Source organism: Solanum stenotomum, chromosome 7 (assembly GCF_019186545.1).
Source record: "Solanum stenotomum isolate F172 chromosome 7, ASM1918654v1, whole genome shotgun sequence".
Taxonomy (NCBI): domain Eukaryota; kingdom Viridiplantae; phylum Streptophyta; class Magnoliopsida; order Solanales; family Solanaceae; genus Solanum; species Solanum stenotomum.
In genome coordinates, this window is record NC_064288.1 from 2,044,140 (window position 1) to 2,060,730 (window position 16,591).

Sequence of the window (16,591 nt, forward strand, 5' to 3'; positions counted from 1 at the left end):
TAGTTGAAATAGATAATAGAAATAATGAATAATTAAGGTATAAAACTACCAAAAAATGATTGTTGAAACGTGTTTTTATTGATCTCTTCAATAAATATGTGTTCTCTTTTTATTTTACATGTATAGGAAAAATGTACACTTCTGACAACCGCCCTAGAACTTATCAAGCTACTTTTTAATCCAAAAAAATAGGTTTTCTTTATAAATAATTTGTAACATGGTCATGAGTTTATATTTTATATTTATAGCAAAAGTTGATCCTTTGTTTGGAACGTAAGCAACACAACGTTAATTAATTAAAGCAAGATTAAGTACGAGCTATTTTGTTTTTCTTTTATTTGGTCAGGAACTAGTCAGCAAGAGCTATTTTTTAAAAAATTGTTTAGGAACTAGTGACATTTAAACGAACAGAGTTTTATTTTGGTTCCTTTCTTTTAATTAGTTTATTATCAAGTGTCAAAACTTGTTTTGGAATATCTAGTGGAATTAGAGTTTATGGTGAAAAATCTCACTCGATATATAAAATGTTCTCTAATAAAATTGACTTTATTATCGGTTTGAATCATTTGGTTAAAATTAAGGGTTTTAAAAATGGATCAAAATCGTTTTTTCAAACGATCAATGCATTATTCATAGTATAAGCAAATGATATATTGTATGAAATAACAAATTATTAATTTAAATTAAATATTATAGTCATAGTTTATTTTATTTGTAATTTGCAGCAAACATCTCATTCTTTTGCCATCTGATTTGGTATACAATTAGCCATTTTATACACTTCGATATAAAATGTGTTTGTGTTTGTATAAAGCGAGAGAAAAGTGTATATACAAATACAAATACATATATTTTCGTCTTATACACTCATAATTATACAAATACAGATCTTATTATACAAATTACAATGTATAAATGAATTTATACAAAACTAAACAATTTGTGTAAAATTGGATGTATCTAGCGAATTATACAAATCAAAAGCTCCATAGCAAACATAAAATTTATTATGGAGTGCAATTATGCAAACTATAACTATAACATACAAATATGATTTTTATGTTTGCTATATGTGAAAGTTGTTCTATATAAAAAAGAACCTTAGGTCCGCCTACGTGGCGCCACCACAAATCAGGATTCCCTTTTAATTTATTTATTTCCAAAACTAGCTTTCCCCTTTCATGAAAAATTGTGATATTTATGAAAAGTTGTGACTTTTATGAAAAATTGCGACTTTAATGAAGCGTTGCGACTTTTATAAAAAGTTGTGACTTTTATGAAAGATTGTGACCTTTCCGAAGGGTTACAACTTTTTCAAATAGTTGTAACATTTTCGATAAGGCACAATAAACATTTGTTCACACTACCCTTTGTTGTCTATATAAATAGAGGGATTTTCTCTCATTTTAAAACAGCGAAAATTCTAAACTACTTCTTCTTCTTCACAATTAAATATTTGTGTACTTTACTCATGTTGAGTGACTCATTGACATCATTGCTTATGTTACAGATCATGATATGTATTTTTGCAGTCATTAATTTATGCTTATGTTATTAAGGATAAATGATAGATGTAATAATTTTCATTTTCCTTTACATTATTAATGTTTGCTACTACGTAATCTTGTATTTAAAATACTATAGTGTTTTAATTTTAATGACTGATAGATTTTAAATATTATTTTATAATTTCGTAATATTAAACATCCGTGCGAAACACGGATAATTTTACTAGTAATATAATAATAACATACATAGTATACGCCTTACAAAGTGAGTATATATATATATATATAATTAAACAATATTTCTTTATAAAAAAATGAGTGGACAAACGGCTCCTTAGTTTCCGGCTGTTCCCTAAAAGGCAGTAAATAATGTGTAGTATTCTAGAACACCTAAGATGAACGAAACAGCCAAGACAATTATTCCATAATCCATATTGACAATTAGGGGTGTTCATGGTTCGATTTGGATCAGTTATTAGTTAAAATTAAAATCAAACCAACTTAAATCGATTTTTAAATTTCTAAAATCAAATCAAATAAAAAAAATAACCGTTGATTTGGTTAACGCCGATTTGGTTCGATTTGGTTAGATTTTTTCGGTTCGAAAGTAATAAGTTTGTTCTAGACATACGCATCTTGATAGACAAAAACACTTAGTACATGAATAATTCACAAATAAGCTATTACACGAACAAAGTGATTCATCCAATGTATCAAGTTTTGGAAACTAAAAAAATTCATTGTTAATAGCATAAAGTTGGTTCTATATTCTGGAGATCTCAACATCTTATCAATAGACTTTTCAATAAAATTACACCTTAAAATATTGAGAAATTACTTCTAAAAAAAAACGAATATTTCATAGTCAAAACTAATCAATTACCATCTTCTTTAGCTTGAGCTTTAGATTATTCAATGTTGCGTTAGAAAATTTTATATAGAACACAGAAAGTATGATCTTTAAAGTAATGAATATTGAGGGATTTAGACTTAACGTTTTATAGTTGGGCTAAAATATAAGTGTTGAGCTTCATAAAATAGTAAAATTAAAGACTTAGGTTAATTAAAATTTATCAAAATACTTATATTTTATTTATAAATAGTTGTAAAATTTATATATATAACTTCTCGGTTCTGTTTGGTTATTTTTGCGGTTAATTTTTAGTAAAACCAAAATCAAACCAAATAATATTGGTTTTTCAAAATTTAAAATCAAACCTAACCAAATCAAACCAAATATCGGTTTTTTAAATCGGTTTGGTTCGGATTGCAGTTCAGTTTGATTTTATAACCATAACCATGAACAACTCTATTGACAGTGGAGTGATAAATATTTCTTTATTCTTAGGGCCCGTTTGGTCATGCGATATGATATCATGATATAGAATCATGATATGAAATCATGAGATGAAATTGAAGTTTTGTTTGGACATGCAATATGAAAAATTTGTGTTGTATATTTTCTCATAAACATAAAAATCTCATAAGTTGTAAAACTATTAAAATAGCTCAAATTGTTTATTCAATCTTATCAAATAAACAAAGATTTATAAAATCACAAAATAAATTATTACAAAGCTATTTGTTCTCCACTTAAGTAATTGTTTCTTCTAACTTTAATTTAATTTTTAAAAAAATTGAATATAAATTGTAGTGTACTAGTCTTTAATATAATCTTCCCACATAATACAGACAATTTTCTCACGTTGAACTTGCATTTCTCGATCATGTGACCGAGAAGACGAACCAACATTGTTACTTTGAGCCATTTGTTGGTCAATATCACCCGCAACTATATTTTCATGCTCATAGACCATGAATATTTCATCACTTTAACAATCGGTTGGTGTGAGTTAGAGTGACTATATGTTGGTGAGAATAATAAATTTTATGTCGGTGAGAATAATAAATTTTAAAAAGTAATGATGTGATTATAAATTTTATTTACATATGAAATAAATGGTTAGTAGATATAAATGTGGGATTGTTTTAACAAAATATAAATTTGTGGATCAATTTTTGTATTAAAAATATCTCAAATAATGATATGGAATTACCATATAATTCCATATCATGGTTTTTGGAGAATATGGAATCACATCTCATGATATGGAATCAGCGTAAAATTGCATGTCCAAACGCTGATTCCATCTCACGATACCATATTGTGATATGGTACCGCATGACCAAACGCCTACTTAATCAGAGATTTCGAGTTCGAGTTCTCCAGGTACAAAGTCGCCTTTAAAGGTACCAAATATTTGATAAGAAACCAAAAAAAAAAACTACTCCATATTGAATAAAGTCGTGTTTAGTAATGTTATTACTTTTCACCATATCCCATGTCTTTTGTTCCCAAAGTCATCACTAAACAAACAAATTCATTTCTTGTTATGACTCTTTCAAGGCATTTGTCATTTTCATCTTTTGTCCTTGAGAAAAGTCATTGCACATAATAAACATACACACACTGTTGCTAAAATTAGGAACATTCGGCTACGCGGTCTAAGTGACCACTTAACACTAAGGAGGTAGATTTTGTAGCGTTTTGCAATTTATATGCTTTAGTATTATACGTCCTCCGTTTTAATTCAAGTGTCTTACTTTTTTGTGTTTTTGTCTGTCCCTCAAAAAGTATATCTTTCTATGTTGAGTAAGTTTTCCAATTCCAACAAAATTTAAGTAACTACACACATCTTTACTTTAAGAGAACAAAATTCAAAAATCATTCTTTATTTTTCAACTGTGTCAGTCAAAGTAAGACACTTAAATTGGGACAATAGAAATATCATTTTTGTACGTATAAAACATTTGAATTATATTTTTCTTTTCAATTTATAAGTGGTAATACGAAATCATTTCTAACTCTACATCATTGGGTTGCCGTGTTGAAATATACAATTGTGGAACAGTTAATAGTCCCTGATTCTAATCCATTATTCTATTTTTTTCATTAGTATTATATTATAGATACAAAGCACCAATCAATCACTCGGGGCCAACTTCTACGTTGTTTTCACATGTGATTGTCCTTTTCACACATTATTCTAGTGTAGACGAATGGATCATACATTTGATAGGTTCAATTCAATTGAATTCATCATTTTTGACACGTAATACAGCTGAAAATCACCAATCTATTGACAAATATTAAATTCAATGGTTCAATGGTAAGTGTTAAGGACCTTAAATGTTGAACAAAACAAGTTAAAATCTTACATCTCTGTTTGACGGTCAGTTATCAATGATCAAGTTCTAATGTTTCTATCCAGAAATCATAATCTGCAGCAGTAGTACATTTTAACTTGCCTCTTTACGAGCAGGGACATTGATATGATTATGGACAAGGGCTTGGAAACCTAGAGTGGACCTTGTTGATCTCGGTAATTATCTCAGGACTGAGGTTGACCTTACATGCAGCAAGAACCTCTTCAAGCTGCCAAACTTTTGTGGCTCCAAAAACAACACTAGCCACGAGAGGGTGTCTCATAATGAAGGCTGCCCAAACAATTCAAAGTCAAAAGATATGTAGTATATATCAAAATCTGTATGTCACAGACTCAATCAAATGACTACCATGCATAATATTTCAGTTTTTGTTCATTAGGAAAATATCTAGAAAGGCTTATCTATGGTCAGTAGTGGATAGGAACTAGAATAGGAGTTCGGAAGAAGATTGGTCATACCAATTGCAAGAGAAACTGGATGAATGCCATATCTGTCTGCAATCTCTAGGTATGACTGCAAAAATGAGTGAAATTCATGATTACAAAGGTAAATGTCAATTGTATGTCATAAGAAACTAAATAATTTAGCGAAGAAAATAGCTAACTACAGGAACAAACATTAGAGTACATATTTTACAGTCTTAAAGAGAAAAAGTATTCAACTATATCACACCCATGAGAAAATTTGGTTCTTCCAGAAGAGTGTTTTTTTTCCCCAAGGATTCCTAGAAGTTTGAGTTTTACATGTCGAGCAGAAAATGAACAAAAAGATATTTCATCACATGCACACACCACATATTAAGAATTGCATCATTTTTGTATAAATAAGCAGTGGTCATTCTCTGCCTAAAGAGGTGTATTTCCTGACCTCTATATAATTGAGTTAAGCAAAATGGTAAGACAGCTTTAGGAAGAAGAATTTCCTTACTTTGGCAGCATATAAAACATTAGATTTTGACAGGTCATATCTGGACTCCCCTTCCTTATATCTCCCTACCAGAAGTTAGAGATTAGTATAGTGAAAAAATTTACAGGCATTAGTTAAATATTCCAATGAAACTGCAACCAGTCTGACCTTTAAACAGATTTAAACGAGCATTAGGTGGACCACCATCCTCGGCAAAGTACTTCCCAGAAAGTATGCCCATGGCCAGAGGGCTGTATGCCAACAAGCTTATCCTAGAGACATTCAGCAAGAAGAAAGCAAAGAGGTCATTACCAGCAGTCAATTCCACAAATATTTCAACTTAACAGATGAGCTAAGTTCACAACAGTTTTTTTTCTCATTAATTTGACAACAGGCAGGTTGTTCTTGCAGAAAGCAGCCACATTGAAGAGAGATTTTATTAGTTATATCCCTTTGTTATTCCCCTAGAAGACCGATAGGTTCAAATCCTAAAAACATGTTGTTTTTTCTTCTTCTTTGATTGATTCTCCGAAAAGTGTACATGAAAATCTCTATAGATATGCTCAGATCAAACAAAGATGAAAAGTAGCAAAAGAATCATGGTCAAGGTAACTGAAACAAGTCAAGTGAGCTCCAAGGACAGTTATCATATAGTTCAAACTAATGTTGCCTTTGCAGGAAAAACAACCAGACGCAATGACATGCCAGTATCACTAAAAATAGAAAGCTTTCACTGTAGCTATAGAGGATGTTAAACAGTCCTAATACAGTTGAAGCATAATACAAGAGTTCCTAGATGATTGTTGAACAGTCCGAATGCTAAAAAGAGATTGTTGGGATCAACAGATTAACATTGTGCTTTCCTGACACGTTCCTTTCAGTTTCCTATGATCTTGTCAGCAAATTTAGGACCAGTATCTGTTTATTAGAGCCGTCCATGCTTTGCAAACAATATCCAAGAAGGTTCACAATGCACCCTCTTCATTTGCACAAATTGGATGTTGTAGTACAGAAAGCAACACCGCATACCCAAATAAAATGCCTACCCCAAAGTTGTCCACACAATCCAAGGATTACCTCTCATTGTGACAGCATTCGGCCATAGCTAAATCAAAATTTCGACATAACAAGTTGTACGCATTCTGAAAAGAAGAAGCCGAATCAAGTGTTATTTTATATTAGTGAAGAAACAATATTTGAAGGAGGCAAAGACAAAAAAGTCTCTACATTAAAATAGGATTGAACCAAAAAACACCTGAACAGACACTATTTGAAGATTCCCTGCTCTACTTTTGGCAACTTGTTGGAACTTCATAATGCCATATGGTGTTTCATTACTAAGGCCAATGTATCTGATCTAAAGAGAATAATTTGAACAGCCAATAGGAAATAGCGACCAAATTTATGAAGTTAACATCTCGGCCTTCATGAGGAAAGGTAATTAGTGAAGTTAGCATCTTTGCTGTCATGACTGACCTTACCAGCATCAACAGCTCTTTCTAGAGCATCAAGTTGTTCCTCGAAACATACTGGAGTATAATGTCGTAGGGGATCATAGTCAGTTTCTCCAAACATAGGAACATAGCTGCCAGAAAGTTTAACATGGTGAACATCAGAATTGACGTTGACAGTTGAAGAAGAAAACGTCTTACGATATCTGTTTAAATTTTGATAAATGAATTTTTTTTGAGTGTTTACATCTGTGAGAAAACAATGCCACAAAATGTAGGATTTATCTACAAACCGATCAGGCCAGTGAATTTGATACAAGTCAATGTAGTCCGTCTTTACACGCAACAGGCTGCATCAATTCAATAAGGTACCTCATCAGACGCAGTACAAAAATATAAACCATAGCAGATAGAGACCATCTTCAAAAGCACACTTTATTGTCAAAATCATGCCTCTGATGCAGTCAAAACAGAAACTGAATGGTCAATGTAAAGGTAACAAAAACCAAAAACAAGAATTTACTCAAACCTATTGTCAATCGCCTCAGTTATGTTCCGAGCATCCACGCTTTCTGGTCCATTTCGAATCCAAGACATTTGTCCAGATGGTCCACTGACCTATTACAACATAGTTGTGGAAGATATCAAAATGCTAGTGCAGTTGGAATAAGATCCCAGCTCCAAACAATAAAAACGAAGAAAAGGAAATATACTTATAACTACATGTTAGAAAGAAACTTTCACAGCCAACAACATAAATTTTACTCCTTATGACTCCGGAAAAGCAAGAATGTGTCTCATAATGCTACTGATTTCGAATGGCAACCAAGTATTGAATCGTGCCTCATAGACGGCTAGGCATAGAGAAGTGCTAATTTCTTGCATAATCAACTCCTTTGTCACATTTTAGTAATGCCAGACATATTCTGGAAGATCTAGCCTATTCAGCCAAATTATCCTAACTAGTCCTACACATCATATTCAATCATGCTGAGGCTTAAACCCAAATTCGACCTTCAGGAATAGTAACACAGAATTGCATATCTTTCATACAATATTCTAATCTTTAGGAAGAATTGCTGATCAGAGCTAATGAATAGAGAACCTTAGTGGCAAAAACAACACTATCGCGAGGGACTTTTCTTTCTCTAATCCAACGCCCAAAATACTCCTCACTTGTGCCATGAGTTTCTGCACGCTGGGGTACTGGATACCTGTTTTTCATTGATTTTATAAAAGCACAAATCAACAAAACATTCTATAAATCTTCTGCATCCAATCTACTTCGCAATTATAATTTGACTAATTTAGTATCCTTAAGAGGAGTAAATAAGGATTGACGATTACATTTCAGCAGAATCGAAGAAGTTAATTCCTGAGTTGAAAGCTTTGTCGAGGAGTTGAAATGATTCAGCCAAGGTGTTTTGCTCACCGAAAGCCATGGTTCCTGTGAGAATGACAAAAAACTCTAAGGCCGTTAAAGAGACTGCATTCTCTGGATGTTATAAAATAAATACACAAAAGTTAAACCTAAACAGAGTCTGGAGACAGTCAAATCTTGAGCAAGGTTGAATAGAGGAACTGCAAACGCCATTATTAATGACTGGAGTTAAGAAACTCATAGAATTTGCAGAATAAAGCGAGGGAGCAAAAAGAGGATATGGAAAAGAGATAAGGAAAAAGAAAAAGAAGTACTAAAAGAGGGGAAAAAGGAAAAAATGGAGATGCAGGGGATCGAACCCTGTACCTCTCGCATGCAAAGCGAGCGCTCTACCATTTGAGCTACATCCCCTTTGCTTTAAAAGAGTAATCTTTACTAATTTAGTGTTGAAATACAGTTTAGTATTTGGTTCATTAGTGCTTTCTATGGTTTGGAAAGTTTACTGTTAAAACAATTTACATTAAATAGATCAGTCATTTTGCTTGTTGCATAATTCATTAGAGAAATCAATCAGTTCAGTTCGATTATTTTGAATCGATAAATCAATAACTTTTTTCTATTCGATTGCAGAAGAGTGTATTTTAATTTTCATGGCATTGTTAGAGACCATTTTGATAAGCAAATTCTTCAAGATTTGCTTTACAGAGAGAAGATATTAAAGTCGAAGCAACATAAACTAGAAATTATAAGAAATCTATTAATCTTTCATAATCCAACAGAAGAAAATGAGGAAACAAACTTGCAATTCACATACGAAAAACTCCCAACTAATTTACCCTAAAATCAAAATTCACAACCCAATTCCTCCTACTTCAACACCTAAACATCTAAAACTCCTGTGAAACAGAGTTGATTTCACCTTTCCCTTTAACAATCTTCTTAGGAAGCAAATTCTGATGAATATTAGGCAATACTCCACCATTAGCAATGGTAGCAGATCCCAACAACTTGCTCAATTCATCATCATTCCTCACAGCAAGCTGTATATGCCTCGGAACAATCCTGTTCTTCTTGTTATCTCTCGCAGCATTTCCAGCAAGTTCTAATAACTCAGCAGTTAGATACTCAAGAACAGCTGAGAGATACACCGGTGAACCAGAACCAACTCGCTGAGCATAACGACCCTTTTTCAAAAACCGAGCAATTCGACCCACAGGGAATTGGAGACCCGCTTTCTGAGATCTGGAAGTGGATTTTGAAGCTTTCTGGGTTTTTCCTCGACCGGCCACAGATTTGGTTGCAGTTGTTGAAGGCATGTTGATTGATTGATTCAAAGGAAGAACAGAAGTTTTTCTGTTTAAGAATTTGAATTTGCTTTACCGGTAGATATTTTTCAAAGTGAGTTTTCTTGTGTTTATATAGAGTTGATGTGAGTTGTTTGATTGGTTCGTTGGGTTTCTCAAGGATCGCCAACGTGGCATTTCTTTTTTGCCTTTTCTTTTGTTAGTTTCCATGCTGAAATATGATTGGCTGATTAGTTTCACTCGGATTGCCAACATGGCATCTTTTCGAACTTTGATTAATTTTTTCTTTTAATTAAACAAAAAGTGTATCGGAGGATAAAGTTTTCCATTATTATTTTCTACTAACCTTAAATCTTAATATATACTTTCTGTCTCAAAATATTTATTAATTTTCGTAATCTAAGATAAAGTTAATTCTTTTTCTTTTTATTTGACCCTAAATAGTAGTTATTCTTGAATATTACAATCACCTCAATTATGATATATAAATAAGGATAGAATAATTAAATATTTTTTCTAACTAATATTTTTATTAAAAAATGTGTAAATAAAAAATGACAAGTATTTTAAGATAGAGGAGTTACTCTCTCCGAATCACTTTACTTGTTGTCTTAATTAAAAATAAATAGTCCAAATTAGTTGTTATTTTAGAGAATCATGCGACAGTAACTTTAATTGTCCTAAGGTATCAAATTTCTTGTCACATAAATGACGACCTGGCATTATTGAAGCGAAAATGATGGGTACGTTAATTGTATCCAGAGATGTCACACCCCTTTTTTGCGCAAGGCTGGAGGGGTTTTTCCAATTTAAGTGACGTTATTGATTAAAAGATTATTTAGTTTATTTTTTCAGAGTCGCCACTTGGAATTGAGTTGTGGTGTTCCAAGTCACCTTTTTGAATCCCTAATCAATAGGAAATGACTCTTTTAGTTTTGGTCTACGAACTAGAAATTCGGGTAAGGAATTATGTTGACCGAGGGGAAGGTATTAGGCATCCCTCGAGTCCCGTGGTTCTAGCACGGTCGTTTTTATTGACTTATACTTATTTTAATACGTTTTTGGATAATTTGTGTCTAAGGCCATGATTCACTTATTTTTTAATTGTTGAATTTTTATTAGTCTTAAACCGGATGCATAACTGCATTCTCGATCTTGACATTTTAGAAACATAACTGTCTTCTTTGCATCACACTTAATAACCTTATTTTTTATAAGTCACTACCTTAAATTAATAAAAACTAATTATATTAGTGGACAAGGTGCGTCACCGCATCCTTGAGTTTATTTTAATGTCTCAAAAAAGATGTGTAACCACATTCTTAATTGAAACAAATATTTTAATTTGTTTAAGTGTTTGATCTAACATTAAAAGAAAATATGTATTCCTAAAAAAAAACAAATAAAGTAAAATACTAAATTTCTAGAATAAATTTTTTGATCATTTTTCATATGTTTTTATTTTTTGCAATTTCTTAAAGTTGAAGTCAAAATTAAGTGTACACTTTCTAATCAAAGAAAACAATACCGAATTGCAAAAAAATAAATCTCATTTTTTGTTTGATAAAATAAAACAACAATAATTTATTTATATATTTATTTTTTAGCCTAACTATACCTACTTTATCATTCTTATCTAAATCAAGACAAGAACAAGTTATGATCCGTTCATTTTTAAGAGATCACAACTAATAAATAAAAACAAAATCATCAATTAAAGCTACCTTCATTCATGAAATAGAGATATAACAATTAACAAATGAATCATTTCTATCAAATTCATGAAGGAAACAAAATATAATAAAACTTGTCATAAAATTACATCAAATTCCATGAATAAATTAAATAAAAAGATAAAGTAAAGTTGAATACTGCAAAATCTTAACCGAAGCTCGATTAGAACACCTACAACTTTTGTAGGTTGTTTGTGATGGTATATGTGTTTGTGTTGATATGAAAAGAATGGGTAAGGAAGAAAAGATGTGAATCTGTTGGTGAATTTTTATAAGGATAATCAAATAAAATGGGAAGGTTTTTCTTCTTCTTTTTTTTCTCGTGTAATCTGGTCCCCCCTTTTTTTTAAAAGGATAATCAAATAAAATGTGTGTATTGGATAGTGGAGTGGGTTGGGATAGTGGTGAAGTAGCATGGGGAGAGGGAGTTACGTTATTATTATATAATATAATATAATATAATATAATATCACAAAATATAATAATATAATAAGAAAATTATTTAATTATTTTTGATACTAGCAAAAATTTAGTAGTTAATAATAAATTATAATTAAGAAATACTATTAAACAAAATATATATATTTTTTGTTATTTTCAAATCTTTTAAAATAAACTTACTAAGATGAGATAAAAGAAAAATATCTAATTTATATATAATAAACATTTAAGGAATAAAAAATAGTGTAAGACTTTATGTTCGGTCAAAAATTACGTGTCTACAGATAGGAGATGCAAGACATGTCTTAACCGTTGGTACATTCGTTATATAATTGAATACTCTTTTCATTTTGCCTTTAAAATAATAATAATTATTGTAAGTAATAAGTATTGACTAATTAGCATAGAAAACTTAAATAAAGAGCACATACTCTAATATTTTGATTGCTGAGATTAACACTTTTTTATTTATTAAAGAGAGATTACAGAAATAATATTTATTGAAAAGAAATTAACATTTTAAATTATTAAAGATAATAAATAAGAATATGATAGTCAAAATATGTTCACTTTTTTTACGGGAAATGTAAATATAAAATGTGACAAATAAAATAATTCGGAGAGAGTATTTCATATCGAGGTGCCATAAGTTCCTTTAAAACACTTTTAACTATATCAATTAATTACCAAATACCAATAGTGGTGCGGCATGGATGAAGTAGATACTTGCATTTGTAGTCTTGTGTGATAAAAAGGTACCACTAAAACTTAAAGGTAAATTTTATGAAGTGATGTTTAGACCGACTTTGTTGTTTGGGCGCAGTACTGGCTAGTGAAGAACTTCCATGTTCAAAAGATGCATGTTGTGAAAATAATGATATTGAGGTGGATGTGTGGGCATACAAGGAGCGATAAGATTAGAAATTAGGATATTCGGGATAAGGTGAGAGTGACCTCTGTGGTGGACAAAATGAGGGAAGCAAGATTGAGATGGTTTGGACATGTTAAGAGGAGATACGCAGATACCCCAGTGAGGAGGTGTGAGAGATTGGTTGGTTATAGTAGAAACGAGAAGAGGTAGAGGTTGACCGAAGAAGTAATGGGAGATGTGATTAGACAAAACATGGTTCAACTTAAGGTTGACACGGCCTTAGATAGGAGGGTGTGTAGGATATGTATTAGGGTATAAGGTAGTAGGCAGTGACGTGTTGTCTTGCTTTTCGAGGGCTTAGTTGTTTGTCATCACACTGGCTGTAATATTATAGTCGATTGTTTATTGTGTTTTGATGTCGCACTATTTTGTTGTTTTTGTTCTCTTTCTCGCAGGATTTGCACTCTTTCTCTTGTTAGTTGCTATGTTTTTTTCCTTCACAATGTGTTTATCTCTTTGTAATTTGATTTGCTACGGTACTTGAGTCGAGGGTCTTCCAAAAACAATTTCTCTACTTTTATGAGATAGTGATAAAATCTACCAACACTCTGAACTCTACTTATCCACAGAATATGCTGTTGTTACCAAATACCAATAATCCCAATTTAGTTAATAGATTCATTTTACAGTATCATAGCACACCCTCCAAAATCCAAACAAAAGTTTCACACACAATATTCTAATCAATATTTTAAAAGGTGTGGCGTAAGGTAAAGTGTTTTACTTCGTACAAGATAAGACGTATGAGTTGTGATTAAGTATAAAAGTTTTAAAATTTTCAAAATTGAATTTTAAAAAATGAAAAAGTAAAATAATAAAAGCCTAATAGTTCTAACTTCTAAGAGTCATTCAACTAAGACACAGAGACAAATAAACGTGAAGATATATATTTGGATCGTCTATCTATTTTTAGAAGGATATTCAAATGATTTTAACCCTCACGATATTCTCAAATAATATCATTTGAAAATAATAATAATAATAATAATAATATCATTTGATTTTACTTTCAAGTCTCAATAATATTCTTCACATATCAAATTGTGAACCACCCATTTTAAAAAAATATTTGTTTGAATAGGACTCGTTACTTTTATCATGAATAACAATTAGTAATAAGGTTTTCAGTGACGATTTTGATTTGGGTTATATGACTTTTTCCTTATAAATAAAGAGCAATAAAATAAAGGATCAAATTAATAACAGCTATTAGTTGAGATGTTAAGGATCAAGCTGTTTCAATCTGCATAGTAGTAGTTGACCAATTACTTGATTTTTAATGAAATTGAATAATTGGTCATCAAAAAGTGAATTTTTGTCATTTAGTCCCACCAAATTTGTAGTATCAGTCCATGATATATGCCTACCTAGATTCCCAATTGGATGTGCACACATAGACACATCCTATATGGTAATTCGTGTGAGACATCACTTAGGATACGTATGTCTATTCATCTAGCTTTATATAAGTTTAAGTATACACACTCAAAGTTGGAGGCATGGATGTCTGTTGAAGTCGAGTTAAATGATATGTTTTTATGTGTTATACAAGAGATCATATTTCCTCGGAGAAAAAACAAGTTTCATATATGACATTTCAAGTTCATTGTCTCCCCGCCAAATATTTTGTTTAGTCCAAATAATAGAAAGGTTGTGCCTGGTCAAAATTGTATAAAATGGAGTAGTTGATCCATCAATAAAGCTTGAAACTTGTTGCTAAATAATCTTATCTTGAGATGATGCAGGGCCAAGAAGTTGTCAATATTCTAATGATAGTAATTTATATTTGCTAATTTTTCCCGTGTCTTTGATTCCAAAGTGACAATGACACCTTCCTACTCTCCACAACAATCACCTTAATTAAAAATGTATTCAGATGCAAACAATGTTACATAAAATACTGAAATGTTGCCATCATCCATTTTGGCATCTTCATATATTACTCTAATCAATCATCATTAATCAGTTTGCTATATTTCTTTCAGCTCAATAGAAACAAAGCATGGACAGACTTGTTAAGCCTGATTTGGAGGAACTCAAACTCTGTTTCATCAAAGGCCAAAAGTGTTGTGCAACTTTCAAATTAACCAATCTTATGCACACCATGTCTGTTGCTGTTGGTCTTTCTACTACCAACCCTTCTCTTTTCTCATTCTCACATCCATTTACTATTATTCCTCCTCTCTCAACAGCTTCCTTCACTCTTTTCTTGACTAATTCTTGTGATCAACCTCCTGTTTATACGCCTTTAGACACCGTTGTGGTTAAGTCGTCTATGCTTCCTACTGGTAAAGCAAGTGAGGATGATCTTCGCCGTCTTTTCTCAAGAAGTGGACGACATATTTTCAAAGATGCCAAGATTCCTATTTCCCTTGTTGGTCCACAAGTTGTGGAGTTTCTTCTTTCATCCAAGAATTTATTGGATGTTAGTTTACTTCTCCCAAAAGCCTTGTCTTTGTGTGATGGCTGTCAGCTTGATTCATTGCTTAAGTCTGCTGCTAAGAATGGGAATTCCCACTTTATTTCAGCTCTGATTGAGGCTGGTGCTGATGTTAATAGAAGGGACTTGGATGGAGACTCCGTTATGTCACTGGCTGTGAAATATGGAAATCTTGATTCTGTTCAGGTTCTGATTGAGTCTGGTTATACTATTGACAACTCTGTTGATAGGTTTCTGCATTATGCTGCTGCCACGGACCGTGTGGACTTAATGGAGATTCTTTGTTTGGGTTATGCTGACATAGATTTGAATTCAATTGATTCACAAGGTAGAACTCCCCTTCATATAGCAGCGTATCACGGGCATGTTGAATTGATTCAGTTTCTTGTTTCAGTAGGGAGTGATCCAGATATGTTAGATTCTCAAGGATGGACTCCCTTGCACTTTGCTGCTCAACAAGGCCATGTTGAAGCAGTTGGTTTCTTACTAAATCATTCCACTTTTGCAAAGTATGCTGTAACGAATCAAGGGAAGACTGCATATGAGCTTGCTACTGATGAAGGCCATTCTAAATTGTATGATCTTTTACAACTAGGAGACACTTTGCATAGGGCTGCAAGAAAAGGGGATGTTGCTAATATCAAGAAATGTATCGCAGAAGGGGCGAATGTGAATGGAAAGGATCAGAATGGTTGGACTCCTTTGCATAGAGCAGCTTTTAAGGGTAGAATCGAAGGGGTAAAGGTATTGGTAAAGCACGGAGCTAAGCTTGATGTTGTTGATGATTGTGGACACACGCCGCTTCATCTTGCTATTGAGGCTGGACAAAAAGATGTGGCTATGTATTTAATTACACAAGGTGCTAAGGCTATTTTGAAGAGCTTCAAAGCTATAGGACAGAATCCATGCGATTTCGAGAATTTCAAGAACCATCCTTCAAATCTACATACTACCACTTTGTATCATGTAAAACATGAAAGAGCTTGCTTTCAAATTGTGAAGAGATTGTTAATATATTTTTTTAGACTAATGTAAACTCCTTTTTGTGTTTTCTCTGTAACTTCTAAGTTCTATAATCTGAAATGCCTTGAAATATTAGGACCTAGCAGAAATTATACTTTCATTGTAAACCACACTGGAAGTATTCAAACTAAGACATATATCCTTTCATTTGATCATTAATAAATTTACTAATTCCAATTCAGAAGAACTCAAAATTTTCGAGTTCCAAAAGTTGAAAAAACCTGTTTCTAAATTTTACAACAACA

General features: G+C 32.0%; 4 protein-coding genes and 1 non-coding gene across 6 annotated transcripts in view; 2 read left to right on the plus strand and 3 right to left on the minus strand.

Moving 5' to 3' along the window:
• Positions 1–16,591, plus strand: part of LOC125871081 (60S ribosomal protein L18-2) — a 271,584-nt gene that overhangs the window by 31,074 nt on the left and 223,919 nt on the right. The gene's annotated exons all lie outside the window — the stretch shown is intronic.
• Positions 4,640–8,754, minus strand: LOC125871070 (uncharacterized). 2 transcript variants are annotated; one of them, XM_049551658.1, is made up of 12 exons: positions 8,624–8,754; positions 8,441–8,540; positions 8,199–8,307; positions 7,623–7,711; positions 7,387–7,443; positions 7,119–7,227; positions 6,898–6,999; positions 6,720–6,784; positions 5,811–5,914; positions 5,664–5,728; positions 5,195–5,249; positions 4,646–5,006 (listed from the first exon to the last, which is right to left on the minus strand). In XM_049551658.1, the coding sequence occupies exons 1-12, from the start codon at positions 8,685–8,687 to the stop codon at positions 4,846–4,848; spliced, it is 1,080 nt and encodes a 359-aa protein (XP_049407615.1). In that variant the 5' UTR covers positions 8,688–8,754; the 3' UTR covers positions 4,646–4,845. The 2 variants fall into 2 exon arrangements, with proteins under 2 accessions (XP_049407616.1, XP_049407615.1); XM_049551659.1 differs by lacking the exon at positions 5,664–5,728 and having other exon boundaries at positions 4,640–5,006; positions 8,624–8,749.
• TRNAA-UGC (transfer RNA alanine (anticodon UGC)) lies at positions 8,813–8,885 on the minus strand. The gene has a single exon. It is a non-coding gene; the product is annotated as a tRNA-Ala (tRNA).
• Positions 9,207–9,856, minus strand: LOC125871088 (histone H2AX-like). The gene has a single exon (XM_049551683.1). It carries the CDS (start codon positions 9,788–9,790, stop codon positions 9,362–9,364), a length of 429 nt encoding a protein of 142 aa, XP_049407640.1. The 5' UTR covers positions 9,791–9,856; the 3' UTR covers positions 9,207–9,361.
• On the plus strand, positions 14,785–16,504 carry LOC125871055 (protein VAPYRIN-LIKE-like). Its single transcript, XM_049551641.1, has one exon. The coding sequence runs from the start codon at positions 14,886–14,888 to the stop codon at positions 16,356–16,358; it is 1,473 nt and encodes a 490-aa protein (XP_049407598.1). The 5' UTR covers positions 14,785–14,885; the 3' UTR covers positions 16,359–16,504.

What these genes read in the sequence shown, in the direction of transcription:
- LOC125871088 (XM_049551683.1), bottom strand. Translation starts at nt 9,790, where the DNA reads ATGCCTTCAACAACTGCAACCAAATCTGTGGCCGGTCGAGGAAAAACC.
- LOC125871055 (XM_049551641.1), top strand. Translation starts at nt 14,886, where the DNA reads ATGGACAGACTTGTTAAGCCTGATTTGGAGGAACTCAAACTCTGTTTC.
- LOC125871070 (XM_049551658.1), bottom strand. Translation starts at nt 8,687, where the DNA reads ATGGCGTTTGCAGTTCCTCTATTCAACCTTGCTCAAGATTTGACTGTC. An exon ending in TTCTTCGATTCTGCTGAAAT is followed by an intron (nt 8,308 to 8,440) that starts GTAATCGTCAAT and finishes AATGAAAAACAG; the next exon opens with GTATCCAGTACCCCAGCGTG. An exon ending in GAATGCTGTCACAATGAGAG is followed by an intron (nt 5,915 to 6,719) that starts GTAATCCTTGGA and finishes GAATGTCTCTAG; the next exon opens with GATAAGCTTGTTGGCATACA.